The sequence below is a fragment of the Acanthaster planci genome, linkage group LG17 (assembly GCF_054643075.1).
Source record: "Acanthaster planci isolate LZ-2023a linkage group LG17, COTS_SCS, whole genome shotgun sequence".
Lineage (NCBI taxonomy): Eukaryota > Metazoa > Echinodermata > Asteroidea > Valvatida > Acanthasteridae > Acanthaster > Acanthaster planci.
In genome coordinates, this window is record NC_141793.1 from 4,446,981 (window position 1) to 4,469,486 (window position 22,506).

The 22,506-nt window shown below is 40.5% G+C and overlaps 2 protein-coding genes across 3 annotated transcripts in view; one reads left to right on the forward strand and one right to left on the reverse strand.

Annotated features, from left to right (window-relative positions):
* zmynd11 (zinc finger MYND-type containing 11) overlaps positions 1 to 15,221 on the forward strand; it is a 29,192-nt gene extending 13,971 nt beyond the window's left edge. The window contains exons 6-17 of one of the 2 annotated variants that reach the window (XM_022235139.2): positions 323 to 415; positions 1,870 to 2,016; positions 2,352 to 2,432; positions 2,951 to 3,069; positions 3,785 to 3,910; positions 4,636 to 4,765; positions 5,604 to 5,630; positions 5,883 to 5,951; positions 6,568 to 6,645; positions 7,942 to 8,157; positions 8,861 to 9,046; positions 9,842 to 15,221. In XM_022235139.2, the coding sequence (XP_022090831.2) occupies positions 323 to 415; positions 1,870 to 2,016; positions 2,352 to 2,432; positions 2,951 to 3,069; positions 3,785 to 3,910; positions 4,636 to 4,765; positions 5,604 to 5,630; positions 5,883 to 5,951; positions 6,568 to 6,645; positions 7,942 to 8,157; positions 8,861 to 9,046; positions 9,842 to 9,964 (1,395 nt within the window). In that variant the 3' untranslated portion in view covers positions 9,965 to 15,221. The remainder of the gene's footprint in view (positions 1 to 322; positions 416 to 1,869; positions 2,017 to 2,351; positions 2,433 to 2,950; positions 3,070 to 3,784; positions 3,911 to 4,635; positions 4,766 to 5,603; positions 5,631 to 5,882; positions 5,952 to 6,567; positions 6,646 to 7,941; positions 8,158 to 8,860; positions 9,047 to 9,841) is intronic. The other variant, XM_022235140.2, reaches the window with a different exon arrangement.
* Positions 13,714 to 22,506, reverse strand: part of snapc1 (small nuclear RNA activating complex polypeptide 1) — a 28,586-nt gene continuing 19,793 nt past the window's right edge. The window contains exons 7-10 of the mRNA XM_022235104.2: positions 20,634 to 20,746; positions 19,783 to 19,918; positions 18,194 to 19,199; positions 13,714 to 17,142 (exon numbers count right to left, since the gene is read on the reverse strand). Coding sequence (XP_022090796.2) covers positions 16,763 to 17,142; positions 18,194 to 19,199; positions 19,783 to 19,918; positions 20,634 to 20,746 — 1,635 coding nt within the window. The 3' untranslated portion in view covers positions 13,714 to 16,762. The remainder of the gene's footprint in view (positions 17,143 to 18,193; positions 19,200 to 19,782; positions 19,919 to 20,633; positions 20,747 to 22,506) is intronic.

Sequence of the window (22,506 nt, forward strand, 5' to 3'; positions counted from 1 at the left end):
GCTTTCACATTATTGACAAAGCACAAGAAATGCACACTTCACACTAAAATTGGAACCCAACGGCCCGTGTTGGCTGAAATGACTTCACTCTAGATCGTGAGTATGTATCTGAGGATTTGCACATGAAAAGAACTGCTGTGACAGGCACACACGTTGCAGGACAGTTGATAAACCTTTGTTCTTTGAGTTTTCCACCAGGAAAAAGGCAGGCAACTGTATTAATTTAACATAAAAGGCATCCAGATTGAACATATTTATGATTGCATTTTAGTTTGTGAATGTCTTTTACCAACCTTTTAATATCTGACCTGTTCATCTGTAGGCACGAGATCTTCACAAGAAGTTGAATATGGGTGCGCTTCCCAACTACTACAACCTCGTTTACAGGCATGTTGATCTTGCCACTATCATGCAGGTACAGCCACTTTTTGAAGACATCAATTTGAACCTTAAAAGAGAGGGGGAGGGAACAGAATCCACCCCACCCCCAGAACTTTTTGTAATATCACTGCAGTGCATTTTTAAAGAGTTGAGCCATTACGAGGTTTTCGAGTAACTCTTTGCAGTCATTTTGACACCATTTTTACAAAAATAAAAGTACCGTTCTCGCACAGTGTGCGTTTTTCCGAGATGAGTAAATCAAAAATATATACTATTTCCACTGTAGTGCTCGATGCATACTGGCATGCGTTTAGCCATGAATTTCAAATGACCATAACGACAAAACCGTATGTCTGATTGAGTTTTAAGTTCACATTTGTAATAATAAAGAGTGTCTCTACATGCCTGCCAGGTTTTGAGAAAAACAGACGTGGTACAGCCAAGTTTTGGGGGGGATGGGGGTTAATGTCAGTTACATGTATTTTCCTTTCACTGATGCATTACATCACTGTAAGCATTACATACTCAGTCTATCAGTGCTTTCAGAACAACCTCGTAAGCTTACCGAGTCCAACTTAACCACTTTGTGCCGGGGAGCCAGGTTTTGGATACCTTGGTTTTGTACGCACAGCCAGGGTGCCCGAAATTGGACAAAAGAGTTGGGCCTTGTAACAAAAGACCTTAGTTGGAACAAAGACCGAGCTACTGGGAATTGCCAACATTTTTTTCAGTTGTCAATAGCTGAGGAAATCCGTCATTGTTTGAAAGATTATACCACTGTTTGTGGCATTCAGCAGATTACCACTAGGGACAAAAGCGCTCCAGTGCTGAGCAATACAATACCGCTGTACGCTAATCATGCCCCTATTGAAAAGACATCAGCAGCGCACTGTGCTAGTTTCGGGAACAAAAGAAACTTATGTAATGCCACACAATCTGGGCTCTTTTTACAAGGTGACAGGCCTGGCTGAATTACTCGGGCATCAATAGATGTTGCCTGTCAGATTGGAGTAGCCACCAGACAGTCATTCGTGTGGGTGTAAACGTCCAATAAATGAAGTAATGAATTTTTGAAGAATTTTGAAAACGGAATATCTTGAAAAACGCCTGTATATGTGCATGGCAATTTTAATTGAACCTGGCAGCAAGTGGTTAAAGTGTATAACCTGCTAACTAGTGTTGTTATCTTGACCAGTTGGCCACGTAGCTTTCCAAGGTTAGTAATTTGATGTTTGTTCAGTGGATATCCAATTTACCAATAAATGTGAGCACTGTGTGCCCAGTACAGACTGAGATCACCAAAGATAAAGTTTGAGATCACCAAAGATAAAGTTTAGACAACTGACTGAAACCAACCTCCTGCTTGCTTGTGGAGATATCTCCATTTGTGACCCTAGAAATACTTGTTTCATCGTCTCATCCACATGTGCATCTTTTCAACTTCTGTACGTATTCATAGAAGGGCCTATAATTTTGACTTACTTCAAGCAGAAAGTTGAAGACAAGAGATATCGCTGCATCGAAGAATTCCAAGCTGATGCTGAGATGATGGTCCATACGGCAGTCATCTATCATGGCCAGACGCACGAGCGAACGGATCTCTGCCAGTTTACACTCAACGACTGCAACTATGACGTGAGTCAACTGCGTTTGTCTGGCCATTTTAATTTTAAAATCTGCTCACCTTTTGAGTTGTAGAGACGGTAAAGATAAGTTTAATGCGATGGGAGCGAAGTGTGCTCATACCTGAAACTCTATGGACTGTTAACAAGCCTAAGAATGTGCCAGAAATGAAAACCAAATTAAATTACCCGGTTAGAAATGACCTAGCAGCTGTGCTGATTGCACTTCTCATGTTTCATTTTACTATTTGTGAATTTTATTTTAATCTCATACTGGTATTTCAAAATTTTGGATTCCAAAATTAGAAGGATGTGTGTAAAAACAAAATTCCACAAATTCTGTTTCAGCTGGCAGAAATCCAGCTTTGTAAGGATTGCTACCTGATGTCCAACAGTCGCACTGACAAAGGATGGTTCTGCAAGCCCTGTGTAAGTGGATCCTTGTGGATTCCTCTTGGGATGGTTCTCAATAGCACATCCACATGCAGATAACGAATCACAGTGACCATGTAGCAAGATACAGATTCACCAGACACTTTTATTGATTGGTTAAGATCATTTGTGCATGACTGTATTGCAAGTCTAAAATGGTGAATACTTTTGGTCAAACCATAGTTCGGACTTGAGCTTGCCCATAATTGCTTTTGATGGTCATTCTGAGCAGTAACTGGTACAATATTGCTGGTAGGGGCAGTAGTGAGTCTTGTGTGAAATCTGTCAACCCTGCTGCCATCAGTTGACTTCCTGTCCTCATTAATTCCCAGCTGTGAATGATTGCGTTGAAAAGGGGAAGTAAGGCACTGTAGGATTGACTGACAGTGAGCATAATTGACTACTAACATTCCTCAATCGTGTCTAACATTTTTCCCGCAACTGGCAAATTATCCATACAGGTCTTTGGTCGACGACTTGTCATTATATGACCTCAAATTTGATTCTCCCCCTAGGACCCTGCTCATGAGGTTGTGTGGGCCCAGATGAAAGGCTTTGGATACTGGCCGGCTAAGGTGTTGCAGAGAGTGGACAGTAATGTGGATGTGAGGTTCTTTGGCAGTAGGCACCAAAGGTAAGTTTGCTATAATTGAGATCACTCCTTGTCAAACCAAAAGTCACTCAGGATAAGAGCTGCAAGAAAAGTAGAAATTAAGCAACAAAACATGCAGACTAACTGTAAACACGTATTTGGAATGTCAGGCTCCAACAAAGATGAGTAACTTGAAGGGTACAAATTATAGGCTGTAAATTTCTGGAAATGTAAAAAAGTAGGTTTTTAAAAAGAAATCTAAGGAGCCATATGAATGACAAGCAAGTTTTTGTTGCCTGAAAAGAGCTCAATTACAGGAGATTGCCAACATGCTGCAGACTTGTTTTCATTAACCCTCCTCAATCCTTCACCTGTTGGAGGACTGAGAAGTGTTAGTGTTAAACACTGCAGCACTAGCGCCGGCATTCAAAAACTGGTCATTTTTTTCTCGTTAGACAAAATGCCAATTGGGTTCACATTAGAGTGGGATGTGAACTTTGACCTCAAGAGTACTGACGTAGATCATACCCGCTGCCTTGGTGGAGTAGTAGTTGGGCAATTGAGAGTCATAGCGGAAATACAGTCGGGTTTTATTTGGTTAAAGTCCAATTCTTGTTTTCATTCATAACAAAAAAGTTTGTATTTTTGTATCCCTAGATTGTGTTTCTTTTCTAGCATCTACCCTTTTTATAGAAGAAGATTAAGACAATCTGATGTGAAGATTCCCTTATTTTCTCCCTTGCTACTTTTATGTCAGAGCCTGGATACCGGAGGAGAAGACGAGAGACATCAGTGTACACCACAGCAAGCTCAGTGTCAAGGCGACCCAGGGGTGGCGCAAGGCACTCAAGGAGCTGCATACATACCTCGGGAAAAACCCTAGGTCTGGTTTTTTTTCCGTTTCTGAGGACTGACAGCGAGACCCTTTGTCTTGTTCTTTTCGGCATTGGCAGTGTTACTCTGCTGGTTCTTTATCCTGGTTGGCTGAAACACGGTCACGTGGGATTCGCTAATACAGGCTTGTGCATGAACTTTGCATTACTGTGACCTTGATGTGCACCAAGGCATCGCGTCTGCCCAAGTCTGGAGTGTACTCATAACTGGGCAAGTGACTGGTTGCAACACCTTCACACAATGAGAACAGCAAACAGCAACTGAAAACTAAATCCAGGGAAATTGAAAGCATTCCACTAACTGCTGAATTGCTTGCTGAAGTGCTAATTAGTTAATTGTGGAATTAAAAATCTTTTGTTATTGTTACAGTTTAGACAGAGCTGTTTTAAAAACATGTATGAACTGGCACAATTTGGTCTCCTGTACGTGTCCCCCTTGGGCCTGTAAATGACTAGTAGGGGGTCCTGTTTCCATTGGCCTTCCGTGTCGGGGAATAGGGACCCTCTCCTGGTCACCTACAGTCCTTGTCAGCTCATATGTGTATGCTTGGTACCTTGTTCGATTTCTGTTGACCCCTGTGTTGATTTTCCAACCAGTCATATTGTAATTTCAACATTAAACTCCATGCTATTAAACGTGAAGGCTTGGTCAGTTTTCCATTTCAATGAAGCACGTTTTGTATATGATTGTGTGGTTATCTCACCGTTGTTACAGATCAGATAGTGAGGAGTCCGTGGACAGTAAGCCCACACGGAAACGAAGTCGTGAGGACTCAAGCAAGACAGAAGGCTCTGGTGAAAATGAAGATGACGTGGTGTCCAGTACCTACAGTGATGGGGATCAGGTAAAAAAAAGCTGAACCTCATTCTTCAACTTATGTCAAAAAACTCTCATTTTTTTGTCTCTGTACTGGAGATTTAAGCAAACTTAAATGTTTAATGTTTTCCAAGCGTGCACCCTTTTATTTTTTGGTTTACTCCAGGTAAATAGACCTTATCATAAGCAAGCAATTTTTAATCATGTTCCCCAGATCTATCTTTATTCAGTGTAATTTTTTAAAGAGGGTGGTTCCAGATTGTTTTGGGTTTCATGCCTTTCAGTTTTTTTTTAAATTTGACTTAAAACATTGAAATATAGGAAATTACAAATGTAAATTCTTCATCAGCGTAAATGGCATTAATTTGTAATGAAGCTGAATTTCAGTGCTTTCATTTTTATTCTCAGGATTTAATAATAAAAAAAGTTAATCTGGCTTTCAATTCAATATGACCCCCCTTGTGAACACTGACATCAGTAATAAAAACAAGAATGAAAAAACTTTAAAGTGACACAAGAATGGATACTGATGTAAAATTTCACGGCATTTACCTGTCTTGCCTTCGAGTCTTTGACCATTAATTTCTCTGTGCAAGTTTATTTCACAGCCATTTTAATAAACTATAGAGCACCCAAGAAATTAAGAAAATGGTTTTGGCTTCAATTTTGTTGCTTCCTAGGACCTGCATGAACATACTAGACCCTGTGGTTACATGATTATAAAATGCCGAGTGGCTGGGATTTACTCAGAATTCTCAAATTCCTCAGTTGACAGTGGACTGTAAAATGTCAAGTCACAGGCAATTTATGTTTTACACTGATGATCTGCCATGTTAATAATTGATTTTGTTTTATTTTCTTCTTAGGTTGAAACAAAGCAGTCAAGATTACAGGTAAACGTGTAATTATTTTGGTTAAGTAAGAATATTCCTTCTTTATTTAAGTACTTCTCGAAAAATGTGCAGAGGAAAGGAAACATTTCATTTGTAGAACAGACCTTACAAAAACGATGGAGCTCTTGATATTCTGGGCCACATAGAAAGTGGGTTGGACTTGGAGAAGCACTCAATATAAGCTCTCTCTCTCTTTTACAATTAGTGAGTGAAAGTGCCCACCATGATGGTGTTGATCTGATTTATTTCTAGGACCATTCTGTTTCAACAAGTCAAGCATCACCGGATGGAGTTACAACAGATGAAAATACAGTTAAGAAGGTAGACTTCCTTGTTTTGAATTTCACAAATCTGCCATACATTTGACTTGCTGTGGTTGTTGTAATGATGGTATTTTTTATGCCGATTTTGAAAAAGATGGTGTATTAAAGGGTGTTGTCTATTAGTCACAAGTATGGATTATAGCTCTTACTGTACTCACATTCACTAACACTGATGTGTCAGGGCAGAATACCTGACGCATGCTTTGTCCCTTCTGGGATGGAACCGGCAAGGTCTCTGTACAGACAACTGAAGAATCTACATGTACATCGCATAATTGGTTCCATTTTTGTCGGTTCAATTACATTGGAATCAATGTGATTTCCATGCCAACTTGCCTAAGTATTGTTGAGTCAGTTCACCTACGCACAGTCTCAGTGGGAAAACAGTGTGTTAAAAACACTTTGAAACGATACCACAGAACATTACACATCACCGGATAACCTGCTTTGTACTAAGAATCCTGCTTTGTACTAAGCCTGCTGACCAGAGTTGGATATGAATGACGGAGAGAAGTTGATACAGGCTACTTGACTGTAGTTGATGGCATGGGAATTTCCATTGTGCCCAAAGTAACTTTTAAATGTACATTGTGACTCCATTTTGTTTTTGCCAGGAGCATTCCTCATCCACTCCGCCGTCCTCCCCCAATCCAGCTCCGCCAGAGGTCATTGCACCTCCTCCAAACAAGAAGGTAGCTTTTGTTTCTGATGTATTTAGAATGACAGGGCAGATACAAAGCATTTTGCAGCTGTCTGTGCCCAAAGCTGTGTGCATCAGCATTTGTATTTCTGCAGCCGGTTGTGCCAGAGAGGTACCATGAAGTGGCTACTCACAATCCTGGTCCCACTGGTTCAGCTTCTCAGGGGGGCCCTCTGGTTTATAAAAAGATTTGTTGAAAGGTAGCGTGTATCAGATACCTGTTTTTTTAACTTTCAGAAATATATGTACCAATGGAAATATTTTACCAAATTTTATCCAAATTCTCTTGATGATGCTGCTCATGTACCTTCTCTGGGAAAATTAATTTGGTTGTGAATAGGAAGACCTTTTGCCATTGTTTGACTACATAGAATTGTCTCTATGGCATGAAATTATAATTCGCAGTTTTGAAACATCCTCTCAAAGTGGCTACGTGAATGTGCACCATAGGGTTATGGTTGTGTCCATCTTAAGTTTGTACAAGTCCATCGGAAGTCATCCAGTCTTAACCACTTGCCGCCGGGGTTTTCCGGTACCAGACACGTATCCTTTATACGTCTGGCCGGGGTCTCCGAAATCGGAAAAAGGGAACTGGGCCTTGTAACAAGAGACCAGGCTGCTTTGCATTACCAAGTTTTTTTCGCTCTCAAAAGTGGAGATAATCCAGCCTTGTTTTGAAACAGTATACCACGGTTTGGGGCATTTAGTGCGAGCGGATTACCACTGGGGACAAAAGCCCTCCACCACCGCAGCGATGAGCCACACATTACCGCTGCGCGCTAATCTGGCCCCTATTGAAAAGAGGTCAGCAGTGCACTGAGCCAGTTTCGTGAACAAAAAGAAAATTATGTAACACCGCACAATCTGGGCTCTTTTTACAAGGCGGCAGGCCTGGCTGAAATTCTCCAGCATCAATAGATGTTGTCTGTCAGATTAGAGTAGAAACCAGACAGTCATCGTATGGCTGTAAGTGTCCTGTATAAATGAAGATATGAATTTTTAAAGAAATTTGAAAAACAGAAAAAAAAAGGATCATTATCCTGTCCCAGCATTATCAACGTTGATAGCTGCCATGGTTGAGTCCATCTCAAGTTTGTACAAGTCCATCGTAAGTCATCCATTCTTAAGCCAAGTCACAAACTATTCAAATGAACTTTGGTTGGACTTCTGAAAAGGACTTCTGATGGAGTCAACTACAGCCTCACTGCATAGTTGCCTTGAACTCTTGCAACAGTCAATTTGAACTACCGAGTTATTATATACCATTAATGATTTGTGGCAATTACAGCTGAGGAGGAACTCCACCAGCACGGTGGAGCACCAGGAGATGCCCCAGTTGCCCAAGGTGCCAGACGGAGAGAGCGGGAGCGGTGCCCCGCTGCAGTGCAAGTGCCAAGAGGTGTTCGACGCCATGCTGGCTGAGAAGCTGGCCCAGCAGCAGAAGGAATTGCAGAAGGAGCACCAGAAGGCACTGGAGAAAGCTGTCAAGGAAGCCCTGAAAAAGGTCAGTGTGCACCGGAGATGCTAGGTGTGGTAGCATGCTATCTCTAGGATGCCGGTAGAGATTGCACTTGGACAAGATATTTCAACCCTAACCCCCTTTAGTCACTAATTGTTCTTCAACAGTTGAATACTTCACAGCAATTTGCTCACAAAATAGGGCCATCCAAGCTCACAGTTTGAGTCAAAGTGGGTAGGTCTGTGTCCACGAACACCATCTTTTGTAAATGTCTTTGTTGGTTGTACATTTTTAGCAGTGTTGTTTCACGTAATCAGCAGAGTTTGTGGTCATAAGCTGTGAAGACCTTGAGACATCCGTGTCAGATTTGCTTATGATTTCATTTCCAGTGAGCAACTCAGTATAAGGTTAAATCTTTGATGATAAAATTATCTGTTCTCTCTCAGCTGTGCTCGCCATTCATAATCCTTCAAATTTCATTTGAAAGTTTCTGCATCTTTTGGAAGAAATGAAGCTAGAGCTTAGTCTCTGTGACTTTTCAAAGTTAAAAGTTGAAGTGCAAAGAGAATGCTGTTGAGTTTCAGCATACTGGTGGATTGCTGAGAATTCAGGAATTAACCCCCCCCAAAAAAAAAACAAACTCCCCCCCCCAAAAAAAACCCCACAGGCCTTTTTGTAGGTAGCTGTGAGATGAATGCTGTTGATGCTGGATCTTGTGACAATTTTTTTCCTAATCCCGTGATTGCAGGCCAAGGAAGAGTTTAAAGCAGAGAAGGAGAAGGCACTGGCCCATGCCAAGGAGAGTGCCAAGATGGAACTGGAGGCAGAGCGCAAGGAGGCCGCTGAGCGGGCCCAACAGGACAAGGACGAGGAGCTGGAGAAACTCAAGACCAAGCACAAGGAGGAGATCTCCTTCACTAAGAAGCGACAGTGGGTGAGTCAATGGGCGGGTCTTAACGAGAGCAGAAGAGAGCACAGCGTAATAGAAAGCCATCATGAGCTGTTCATAATGGACATGCAGCATTATATGCATAAGTGTACAAAACAAGGGGTAGATTGTATCCGTGACTTTGTGAAAATGTGTAAGTAAACAGACTGTGGAAAGGCAGCAGTTAGGCTTTCAGCATCGTCCGTTTAGGGTGTTAGTGCAGCCTGCCTCTTGGTTGCAAATGTTGGTCTGTTTCCTTGTGCCTAGGTTGTCGTGCACACAAATCGTACTGTTTCTTGCGAGATTGCCTGGGGTCAAAGGTTCCAAAATGGCTGCATGGGTGTTAAACATCAAGGATCCTGCTTAGTAGAACTAGCTAGACTACAAACACTCGTCAAGTGTAACCTCTGAGAGTCTGTGAAAACGTATATAAAGATTGGAGGATTTGGGTTAACACTTAAGTGTGAAAATTGGGTAAGTTACATGTAGATGGGCTGTGAGAACTAGCTGGAGAATATACACGTAGCATATGCATGAAAGCAGTGCAAATTTACACCAGGGTGAAATCACTTGATAGTGTAAGTTGCATTGTCACTGTTATGTTGTCACTGGTCAATCAGGATGAATCGATTTGAATGTAAATCATAAGATGTAGATATAATGTTACTTCTCTCCCTAAAGGGACAATGATTAGGTTACTAATTGTTACATATACCTCACCTTGATAATGGAATATTTCCTCTGCTTACTCTGCCAATCAATCAATTGATTGACCACCTGTTACTGTCCCTGTTTGTGCAGTGTATCAACTGTGAGCAAGAGGCCATGTATCACTGCTGCTGGAATACCTCTTACTGCAGCATCAGCTGCCAACAGTCCCACTGGCACAAAGAGCACAAGCGTCTCTGCCGACGCAAACGGTGATGAGAAACCTCCCTTCCCCCAAAGATGGCCATCACAGTTCAACCAACGGGTCAACGCTACAAGGTCAGGTCTTGCAAATGCACAAGGTGTTGTAAATGTTGTACATGTCAGACTTAGCAAGAGTTTTTAAAAAGAGAGATTGTTTTCTGTTTTCTGGTTTTTTTCTTCCTTGATATGCCCTTTACTGCAGACATTGCACCAACTAGTTGGGAATGAATAACCTGGTGGTATGAACGTCTTGGGAAAGGTTGCTAATGGAAATACGTTAACAGGTCACAATTTTATTTTTAATTTGTACAAAATTTAAGTTATTTTCTTTGAAATTTTCCTTTCTTGTTCCAGAGGTCCCCAGAGGAAGATTTGAAAAAATAAAAAAAATGTCCGTCAAAAGTGTGAGCTTGAAACATGCTCTCAACTTACAAATCAGTGGTAACTGCTCTTAAATCCACTATAAACAAGATACCTGAAATTTGCGTCCAGTTTTTATTTCAACTTGTAGCAAAGAGTAGAAAATATCTGTGTCGTTGAAACTTTTAGAAAAGCCAGATATCTAGAACATAATTTGTCATTCGAATATCATTTTGTTTTGTATTTCTTTAAACAGTTCAACCTAATTTTGTCATATGATGTGTCTAATGGAAGAAAGTGATGTAAATATTTTGGGTTTAATCAAAGGGCACAATTTTTGAATTTTATACGAATAATTCATAATTTTGAAACAGCTGGAAAACATCTCAGCCTCTCAAGGGGTAGTGAAGTCGGGGAAATTGAATTTTTTTGGCAACTTGAGTTAACGAATTGTGAATGTGATGTGATTGGAATTTTTTGTTTTGGGAAGTTGCAGATCTTGTTATACAGTAGTCTGGTTTCATTACTGTAATGCTCGACACACCTCACGCTAATTAGTAGATCGACGGATCGAGGCATAAAGAACATAACAAAAGGAATGATTCGCAATTCAGTGCATCCCCAACGTATATTCCCATAAGTTTACGTCCACCTTGGGGCCAACATTAGTCACCGCATAATGTTTTACTAACTACAGCACTTTGAAATATGGGTGGGCATGCTGCACTCTGTATCAATTGAGAAGATGGGTGGAGTTGCAAGGTGTAGTTTAATAACCCTTCAACAAATGGACTATCAAATCCCTTCGAAACACTGATAGACCAATAAGCCATTTGCTAGTTAAATTTGACCAAATTCAGCATTCCCCAGACTGAAGACACTCTTGCTATACCCTGTGATTCGGGGCAAGCTTTTGCATAGCGACCACCATCTGTGGAATGGACTGGTTCCTTTGTGCCCTTCTTATCCGTTGATAACAGTGTATTGTTGCAAGGTGTCTCTTATGTAACCAAACAAAGGCTTGCCCCGAATCACAAGGTATAGCAACAGTGTTTTTAGTATGGAGAATTCAAATTATGTTCACATGAATTTAAGGAACTCAGTGTACCAGATTTTATTCAAATTTAACTCGCAAAAGGCTTGTTGTGCCCATTAAGTCATGTGACCCATAGTGGATATCGAACAGCAACAAACGTGACATCCTCTCCCAGCAAAGTGTGTCACAAGTTTCATTTATCAAAAATCAAGCGAAAAGGTACTCCGACTACAGAATGTACTTAGTACCTTATTGAAAATCTGCACTATATTTGGTAAACAACACTTGAGACACTTTGCTGTGACAGGATGTCATGGTTGTTGTATTTGATACCTACTCTAGGTTGCATGATTTAGCAGGCGTAATTGGTCTGTTCACTTGTGTGGAATGCTTTAGAGGGAGGGTTGAAATGCCGACAAGGTAGCAGACTCACATGGTGTTTTTCCATTAATTTGAGCCTCCCAGAGTATTGCACATTGCACCTGCGGAGCACTGAAGTGTGACGCCAGTTGCCATGTTGGTTCTAGGCATTCAATAGTTGGCTGAAACGTTACCTGCGAAAAGCACGGGGACTTCCTATACAGTTTGGGGTTGTTTCCATATGTCACAACCAAGTACAAAAGCAATGAAACAAAAAATGAGTAACTTTGGTATTGAATCATTACCTTGGCAATAGACAAAACATGGCGTAATAACTTCGGCTTTCCACTTGCCATTATGGGGGATTTCCAAGTGTGTGGTGTTTCCTTGGCAGTGTGTTTATCCGTGGGTAACACTTCCATGCTCATAAGCTTGCAGTTTTGGTACAAGTCTTGGCAGCCAAGTTCTGTGTTTCAAAAGTTACGTGTAGCTGTAGGTCAAAAGGAAATTAGTTTCTAAAAACAAAAAAAGAGTTCTTGCAACATTTGTTTGAAAGTAAAAGTGAAAGTGAAATGAAAACAAGCTGAAACACTCCAATCCTTCTTTTGAGGCCCAAACTTTTCATGAACAAGTCAATTGGAAAACCCTGATTGAAAGCTCCATCATTTGCTTTCTGTGTATCAGTGAGATCAGAAAGTCTACCTGTTGTGGAATTGTGAAATTCATAAAGGTTTGGAATATGATGCAATTCCACTCAAGAAATTTGTCCATTAAAAAAACACAGGTATGTAAGCTGTACTATAAAGAATAAATGCTGTGACCAAACTATAACATTTTTACAGGGTAGTCGAGGCATATGTGTATTTCTATTAAAAAGAGATAGCGTTGAAAAGGTACAAAAAGAGCTGTTTATTTGCCGAATTTTAACGAGGCCTGCCAGTGATGGTGACAGGCAAGTTCTTTAAATACACATATTTACTGGTTTGTGTTTTTTTGCAGTTTGGCATTATTTATGAGTATGACTATCGTGCTGTAGATACGAATGGATCAGAGGATTGTATGACAAATGGATTGTTTTAAACCATTTCTGGTTCAAGTTCTTAGGAAGTATGAAGGGTGAAGTATCTTAGCTGAAATTATGAATGTTTCTGTGTTTCCTGTTTAAAGGTAATAATGTTAAGTGTAAAATTCATGGATGTTTTGTTGGTTCTGTTTACTGTTAACAAACACCAGTCTTTAGCGTGCACGGCTTACGGTAGAAAGGAGTTTTTGTGTGAAAACGAGAGAAAAATTCATGTTTAAATGTCTTTGATGAGATGGACGTAATGTGGTCATTAAAGTACTGAATGGGAGGGGGTTGATAAGTCTTGAACAGTGATTTTGAAGTTTGTACATGAACATGTAGGGTAATTAGCATGATGGGAAATGCTTCAGGGGATAGTGGGCAGAACTGCTCTTGACAAATTGATGCTTCCAGTTCTACAGAGACATTGGTGCACAGAGGTTAGGGTTGCAACCAGATTGTCATCAAAAGATGAAAAACTTTTTGGTGCCTGGGCATTGGTTCCAAGATGTACCGTACTGTATCTGTACTCACTGCCTGCACGCATGTAAATCTTAAATCAAGGTGCTGCAAGGATATACATGTAAGTGAAAGTAAACCTGTACTGAGGATTTACTGAACTTTCACTGCGGTACCTGTTGCATCCCAATGTGAGCTTTGGTCCCAACTACACTTGGGACAACCCCAACTAACAGCAGTACACGTACAGTCCAAAAGTATGAGCATGCAGCTGGACCAGTGATTCAGCACTCTACATTATATGTACATGTACCTGTACGTGTAGCTGGAATTACATGTATCTCTAGTGTAGTTGGGACTCGGGCCTAACATACATACTACATATAGTTAGGGGGTTGCGTACTTGTAAAAATGATTTGACTCTGAGATTCACATAAGCTGGTAAAAGGCAAAAACTCTGAGTCAAAAATGCCATGCCCAAACTTTGCTTTGAGAAAACGTGTTACCCATGTGTAATGGCTTTATTGACCAACGGACCTATGGTGTATTTTGATATATTTTAATTACAAATATAGAAAAATGAATGAACATGTAAAGTTAAACGTACATGTACATATTCTGTCCAACATGCATCTACATCAAACAAAAATAAAATCATAGTTTGATTATGAATTAGTACATATCTATACGGGCATTAGATTTGTGTTTGTGGGGCATGCATTTAACTTGTGTTTACCTTTGACATGCCTTCTGCTAGTAGGCTTTGAGAGTTGGTGAACTGAAGAAAAGAAAATTTTTAATGTATTGAATAATCTTGCTCTTGATACCTAAACATATGGTTGACTTTAAGAACAAATTTTGAACTTCCCACTTGATTTGTAGAATTGTTGACGGCAGTATCCTCTTCCAGTGAGGAAAGTTCCTTGTCGTGTCATTCCACTAAAGTGACGCTAATCTAGGTTTATCCCTTAATCAGGTATAATTTCTGGAGTCAGTCACTTTGAGAGAGATTTATTCAGGTTACATGTCGTTGCTTCATATAAACCAGGTGGTGGTGCACATTTGCATTGACCACATTGTCAGCTACGGAAGCTGCTTAAGTGTCTTGATAAAACTGAACACAGCAAAAAATGAAATAGGTCAGTGAAGTCTGTCCTGCAGATATGTGAACTTTGAACTCCATGCCTGTTTGGCGTTGGAACGAAAAGTGAATACCTCTCACATCACCCCTCTAAAGTTCGAGAAACACCGCATGTAAATCTGCCACTACAAGAATGTTTCCATACATTGTTCATATTTTGTGGTAAAAAAAAAAGATTCAAGATTCACGGCATTCTGTTGTATGGAGGCAAAGTAACTCCAGCATGTCTTCATGTTTGATCAGACTGTCTCCAAAGACTGCCAGCTAACAGATCACAGTATCACAGGATATCTATCGTTTTACACTCGTCTTTGATTTTCTTCCAAGTGGTACTCTCTCAAGGTCTACATGTGCCATACAAGGAAAAATGATTTCACAGGAGGCTCTTATTTTCAGTACTGTTTGAGTTCAAGCTCCTTGATTTTTAAAAATGCATCACTGTATGTGGAGATGCTGAACTACGCTGGTTAAGTCGTTTTGCATTTCATCAGGTGCAACATTTGGTACTGTCATGCCTCAGCGGAGTCAGCTCTTCTTAAATGAACAAGAGCATTCTGCCTGTAAAACTAGCAGTTTAGGTCATCACAGCTTGAAGTGACACTTTCTTCCAGATTTCTCTAAAAGTGAGATAGCTCACAGTCCAAAAAATATTTCAAGCACACAGAGGTATACACTGTTTAAGCTTTCCCCCCAACATCAATGCCCAAATGTGATAAGTTTTCCATTGTTTTGTTCTTGTGAATATGTGTGGAACACTCAGAGTTTGTTGGGCCAACTGTAAATTTCATGTACAGGTATCTGTTCTTTGTTTGAATAAAGATGGTACTTCTCCAGCAACCGATAACTGAAATGTTTAATTTGAAGTGTACACATATTTAGCAAAGAGTACTATGAAATATATGTTAATTATGGATCCAGATTTAAAATCACTGTGTGCGAGTTTATATCCCTATTCAGTCGCAGACACTGAACCACAGAGAACAGTACATCCACCACTGGATGTAAATCAACGTTTTGTACTAATAATCATACCTCCAAAAAGTTAGTAGAGACAATAAAACAATTGCAGTGCACAACTGTAGGCATTTACACAATTGTGTTACTTTGTTTTACATACATGTGCATGTACTTTGGTTGGGCCTGATACCAAAAGATTACATAATGCGGGGATCAGACAATGTGTGGATGACGACAGGTCTGCACAGTATTTCCACATTTAATTTACAAGACAACTTTTCAGTCATTTTGGGGTCAAGGTTATCAGCTGCAAAAGGCAGAAGAAACAGTCCAAGAAATTGTAAAAGTTCCAGCTTCAAGGTGTGCTCACAGGAGAGAAATGCAACTTGCTCAAGAAATGCTGTCTTGTATACATATATGCAGGTATGTACATAGCTCTCCAACTGTTACAGAAATGCATGTAATGGTTGATCTTGTGAGACATCTCTGTGAGTGATAACTAAAAGTAAAATATTCACAGGTATTCCCTAAAGTTGTAAGAATCCATAAATATTACACATTTTGTTTACTACTTAAGATCAGCTTAACAGTTCTCAAATTGAAGGCTTGGTTAACCACTTCCTGCTGGGGACTCCGGATCCAGACACGTATGCTTTATATGTGTGGCCGGGGTCTCCGAACTCGAACAAAGGGAGCAGGGCCTTGTAACAAAAGACTGTACTCGGCACAAACGACCAGGCTGCTGGGCATTACCGATATTTTTTCACTCTCAAAAAGTGGAGATAATCCTGCCTTGTTTTGAAACAGTATACCATGGTTTGGGGCATTTAGAGCAAGCGGATTAACACCGCGGACAGGTCACATGATATTTCACTATTTTGTGGGGACTTAAAACGTTATGGGGACAGAAAAATGTCCCAACAACTTGGTCCTAATTTGCCTCACAAAAGAAATTGTCCCCTTAACCCTGTGAAGGCCTACCTCCTTTGACAAATGTCCGACGAATTTGAATGTCACGGTAGTTATAAATCTAGTCTGGAACCAAATTTGCTGACAGGTTTTTACTTCAAGTCACTTTTGAATTTAAATGTGCCCTATGCTAGTAGAGTTTAACGTGGGCTGAATCCAATATACTCACATGGTGATGAGTAAATAAAATGTGACCTCTGCCAGATATCATAGTTGAATTAAAAGCAGACATTTTGAGCCTTAATTCTAAATAGGAGGTTTCAAGACCGTCAGGATTAATAAACTTTTAAAAAGTGGGCATGTAAATGTAATTTGCTAAAGAAGGCATTTTGCGCAAAAAAATTTCTTTCCATTGTTGAATGTAATATAATGGAGAATGTATTGAAAGTAGAATGCATGGACGACTGGTCAAGCAGTCGGGCCTTGCAGCTGATGTGTTTCAATGATACAAAACGTTCCTTTGTTTCACAAACGTTTTTGTCTTGCACCCCTCATCTTGGCTCCAATCCCACCCCCTCGCATTTTCAGAGTGATGTTGGACCTCAGTGACCTCATTTGCTCTCCTGGGGAATCTCCATGCTCTTTGGAGGTTGACCTTCGATCTTTAGGAGCTGACTTATGACCCCCTACAGGTGATGGCCTTTTACCCCTGGTCTTTGATGCCCAACTCTGGCCTCTTGTTGATGCTGACTGTAGACATCTTGATTTCGGCACAGAGCTCTGGCCTTCTTGGTGCGGTGACCCCTGACCTTGGGGAGGTACCCTGTGACCTCGGGAAGGTGATGAATCTTGTTTTGGAGTTCTTGAACTCGCTTCCAGGATACCATCCCCTTTGGCTGATGGACCTGCATGTGGCATGAATATAATTGAAGGTTTGCAAACATGTGCATCACACAAATATCTTTGTGAATGATTACAATGGATGTGAAGGGTTCACCTTTTGCAGAAAGCTGTAGTAAGCTTTTCACTGCTTGCAAATAAATTCTGCACTTAGAGAGATCACTCTATGTTCTCAGAAAAAGCCCATTTTAGACAGCACAATACGCAGGAATACATTAGGAATGTAGAGTACATTTTTTTCTCGCCCTGTTATGCACATTACTGCTCCATGTTAAGAGGTTTGCAACACACACTCTTGTAACTTTACTGTCTTGTAGTTTTAACTTGAGCTTTCACACACTGATTCATCATGTTAGGCAAAAAAAAAATAGAAAATTAGGTTTTTCATTTGCAGTATGCAAAAAGTAGTGTAAGTGCTTTAACCATGTCCTACCAGAGAGCCCGGTTTTGGGTACCTTGGGTTTGTATGCATAGCAGGGGTGCCCGAAATCGGACAAAAGATTACACCACTGTCTGTGGCATTCAGCGCAACGAAAGCGCTCCAGCGCTCCAGCACTCCAGTGATGAGTGATAAAATACCGCTGCACACTAATCTGGCCTGTATTGAAAAGACGCCAGCAGCGCACTATGCCAGTTTCAGGAACAAAAGAAACTTATGTAACACCACACAATCTGGGCTCTTTTTACATGGTGGCAGGCCTAGCTGAAATACTCTGGCATCAATAGCTGTTGTCTGTCAAATTAGAGTAGCCACCAGACAGTCACTCCAAGGGGATTAGGCGTTCAGGAAAAATAGATAAGAAATTTCACCGATTTTTGAAAACCAAAGATACTGGAAAATCGCCTGTATGTAGGCACTGTATTTAAAAGCACCCGGCAGGGGATGGTTAAGGAAACTTTTGACTTTGATGGGTTTGATGAAGAGTTCTTACAACAGTATGCTCTTTAAGAATTTCGCCAGCTTTTTCCATGACATATCACTGTACGTGTGGGACAAGTTAAGGGCTTTTTTCAATTATGTACATACCTGTATCTATACACAACCACCATACTCACCCTCATTCCCAGAGTTTCTTGCAACAGAGGCTTCTACAGCAGTACTGTCCTGCTTTTTTGCAGGTGTTCCAGGCACGCTGTTTGTTTCATCCTTGGTGCTTTTTCTGGGCACTCTGCCTTGTTGAGCTATGTCATCTTCTTTGGTGAGCTCCTTATTGCAAGCAGCTACATCCTTAGCCTTATCTGAGCTTCTCAACCTTTTCTTTGGGGTGGCATCTTGAAATCCATCTCTCTTTTGACCGGTTGAATTATCTGATATTGATCTCCTCCTTTTCTTTGGTGTGTCTGTACTCCTTACTGTCTGCTTGTCCATATGATGCTCCTTGGAAGCTTTCTGGTTGGATTCTGGGGGTGGTGGTCCCTTGGTTGTTTCTCCTTGTGGGGACAAAGTAGAGTGTGTTTGAGGAGCTTTTCTTGGACATTTTGCCTCCTTCTCAGGAGTCTTGGAATTAGGGCTTGGCTGTTCGCTCGGTCTATTAGATGATTTGTTTTGCTTTTGTTTTGAGTTAGTAACTGCTTTCTTCGGCCTCCCTCTACCGCGTGCTGATCCTCCAGCAGCAGAGGAGGATTTGGTTGCCTTGAATCTGTCAGAATTGGTGTCAGTGGATGATTGTTTTCTTTTATGCTTTTTGCCCTTCTTTGCCTTGGTCAAGTCTCCTTCAACATTACCATCTTCCTCACTGTTGATGATTTCTTGCTCTGTGGTGCGTGTAATACCTGCCTGCACTTTTTTAATGCTCTTTAGCAACTGCGATCGTCTTGACATGGCTGCATTCTTTTCGGGCTGTGATTTGCGTTTTTTCACACCGTGTGGAGTCCAGGTTTCATCATCCGAGTTCTCATCCTGCTCGGAGGTTTCTGTGTTGGAGGACTGATGGGTTGCCCTCCCCTTGCCTTTCCGTCCAGGGAGACCTTTGCCCTTCGTGACCTTGGACTTGGCTGTCGATGGACCAGGGATGGATGGTGATTGTGCTGTCTGTTGGCGGTGACGTCTTGATCTTGTTTCCTTAAAATTAAAGAAAATGGCTTTATAAACAGATGTTTTGACCCCCCAACCCCTAAAAAATTGAAGAACGAGCTGGAAAAAGGGTTCTTTTGCAGATTACTCAGTGAGAGTTGTCCAGTGCCATACCCTCTCACCTAAACATTGGCGTAAGTGGGTTACTTCACTTTGATTTTTGTTTGACCAAGTTGGATGCCAGTTTCATAATGTCACTGAAATACCCAAACCTGACTCTTATCTGCCACTCACACAGTGCCCCCAGAGTCTTTACATAGTGCCAGTAGCTAGCTTGGGATTCCTGTATGGTATGTATAATTGCCTATAACAAGACCCTTACAGTGAGTGTTTTCAGTACAACAGTTGCCAAGACTTGACAACGATGTTAATACCTTCGACCTTTAAAACCAACTTTAATACCTCAAGGCCTCACGTATATACCAGACACAGGTGCAGTACACTATTCTGTGTTTCACTCACACTTGTGTAATACCGAATATTACAAATATTCTCCTGTGCAGTGTACCTAACTGCTAATTTAAAGATCAGAAATAATGAAGGAAATAAACTTGTAAGCGCTCATAGTTACATTTGTAACTGTGGAATAGGAGCGAGCTTTGATCTGGGATATTTTTAAGCTCCGATCCTCAGTTTCTGAATCACTGGCATTGGATGTCTGGTTGACTTCATGGCTTGCTTCAAAATCTGCTTCCAGTTTTTCGAATCTGCAATCAACAGGTGACAGAAATGCTTGAAAATATAAATTGTAAATTTTCCATACGTAGAGCAAACACTGGTTGCTGGGTTACCCAACGGTATCAGCTTTCATCAAGGCTCTGTTTCAAATCTCAAATCCAAGCTTCCAATATGACACCACCATGCTAACGATTATAAAATACACGCACAGAATCATTATAATTCTCAGCAATGTTGCAGTTGAGACCGTCACAAGGCCATTCGGAAGAGCAGTCACATTGTAACATAGTGAAAACTGACAAAAGAATGCTTCTGTTGCGGTTCATTTGAACAACCCGTGACTTGAATTCATACCGGAGGTCCTGTGTTGATTTTGTGATGTTCTTATGATGGTATTAAGCCATCTTCACTTACCAAATTGTTCTACTTCAATAAGCGCTGAAAATCACCATATAGGTGGCAGAGACCTGAAAATGGACGCTGGCAGATGTACATGCATTCTCTTACCTAACGTTTTTGAGGACAAAGTGCAACTACACAAACAGATGACTAATAGTCTGACAAGACTTTTGCAGTTTTTACAAGAAATTATTGCCAAATTTTAATTCACTAGCTCTCCAAGTGTAACAACCTCTACTTCTTCACTTGTTTTGTTTTGCTGTTTTTTGAACTACAAGTACTGTAAACAAAGTTTGGGATGAAACGGTATGACTAAGATAATCTATGCATCCACAGCCCACTTGCCTCTTAACGATATATTCTGTGATGGATTCCCGCACAATCATCAAGGAGGTGTTGTCATGGAGACTCAGTTTCAACTTTGCGTTCTGGTACTGCTCATGTAGTCCATGGTGCAACTAGCACAAATGACAAACACCAAATGAAAAAAGAAGATGATATCAATATGTTGTGCATAGCTCATGTATCACACGATGCAGTTGGAGGTTTCTAGCATGCTGGAAATGCTGTTTTTGTTTGATCCTAGTTTGGATCTTCATTTGATTTGCCAAAACAGCATTACCTATTCATCTGAATGACATTGTTGTGCATAAATTCAACATGTAGTAGTAATTGCGCCAATGCATCAACCGGACTCTACAGACGAGCACCCTAAAAGCAAGCTATGAACTGGCATTTCATTGGAAGGCATACTTACAGGAATTTACAAATTTGTGCACAGATTACCATCAATTTGAGAATAAAGAATATTAAAAAACATAGCCTACAAATAGGGATGTGGGTGTATTACAACTACTGCACATGCAGCATCTGCTGACACTAGCAGTGTTGGTCACTATGCTGTATCATCATATCGTCTGGTCATTATGAAGATCCCTCCCCTAACAATCCAGGGACCATTTCTGATCTCCAGGGAGTACACAGCTCTATGCTGCCATTTCAGCACAAACAGCTACAAGTAAATGTAATGTAATCGAAATACAGCCACAGCATGACTGGAGATAAGCAATGAGTGATGGACTATGCAGATGCTGCATGATGTCGATTAAAACTGAAAAAAATGAACAAATGAGCAAGTGATATAAGCAAATGGATAACTCAACAATGGAATACAAAAATGAACGCACAAACAGAAAATAAGACAATCCCCAACAATCCTAGCAAACAAAAAGAAATGAAAAAAAAGAAGACCTCCACATACAGTGTTCAAGCTGAAAATCTGGCTGCAAACATCTTTGTTGTCCCTTTAGGTGTGATGCATTGAAAATAGGATGTTTAAAATTGTAGATTTTCATGTGCATGTACATCTATGAAGTCAAACAAAATTGGAAATGAAGACTTTCCAAGGTTTCACACATTTTAAAGACATACATGTATTCTGTATACATGTACACTTGTTTTTAAAGCCTGAAGCCCTATGCCCCCTGTATCTTAACTCAGTGTTGGAATGCTAGCTCTTCTGGGTGTGCCTGTTATTTTCCTGTTCCTATCCTCTACGACCAAGAAATCTGTGGTCTGTGCTTGGTTGCTGTAAATAAGGGTTTCAAGGTCTTTACAAAGTGAAAGTTGGAACAGCTAGCCTACCCCCAAACTAATCACACTTACAAAGTGCAACTGCCATATGCACTTTAATACTTAGGACACTAGTCACAGTGTAAAAACCCACCTCCCAATCGCTACTAAAATTAACATAAGTTTACCGATAAAAAGTTGAAAAACAATTTAGGCTCCAAGATGTCAATGACTTATTTAATGACAAACTTCCCCTCCCATGTCCGTTTTGGACCGCAGCTGTACATCTATTATATTTATTCCTTTATTCCATCTCTTTATCCAGGGTATGCCCAAACAGTAAAAAACTAGTTTCCACTGGGACCCTTCAACTACCGATACAACACAAATTGTTAAACAGTCTTAAGTCAAAATTAATGAGGAAATGTAGATTGTTGAAAAACTTAAAAAGAGACGATAATCTAACATTATTATCAAATATGAGCGTCTCAGAAAGTTTAAAAACAAAACCATATACACATCAAATTTTTCAACCACCTTGGGAATCAAGAGAGGATGAGGTGGCACGGATTAGTATTTTGGTGTTAGAGTAATAGTATTATCATGTATTAACTGTAATACCTTTAAAATACCCCATAGACTCAAG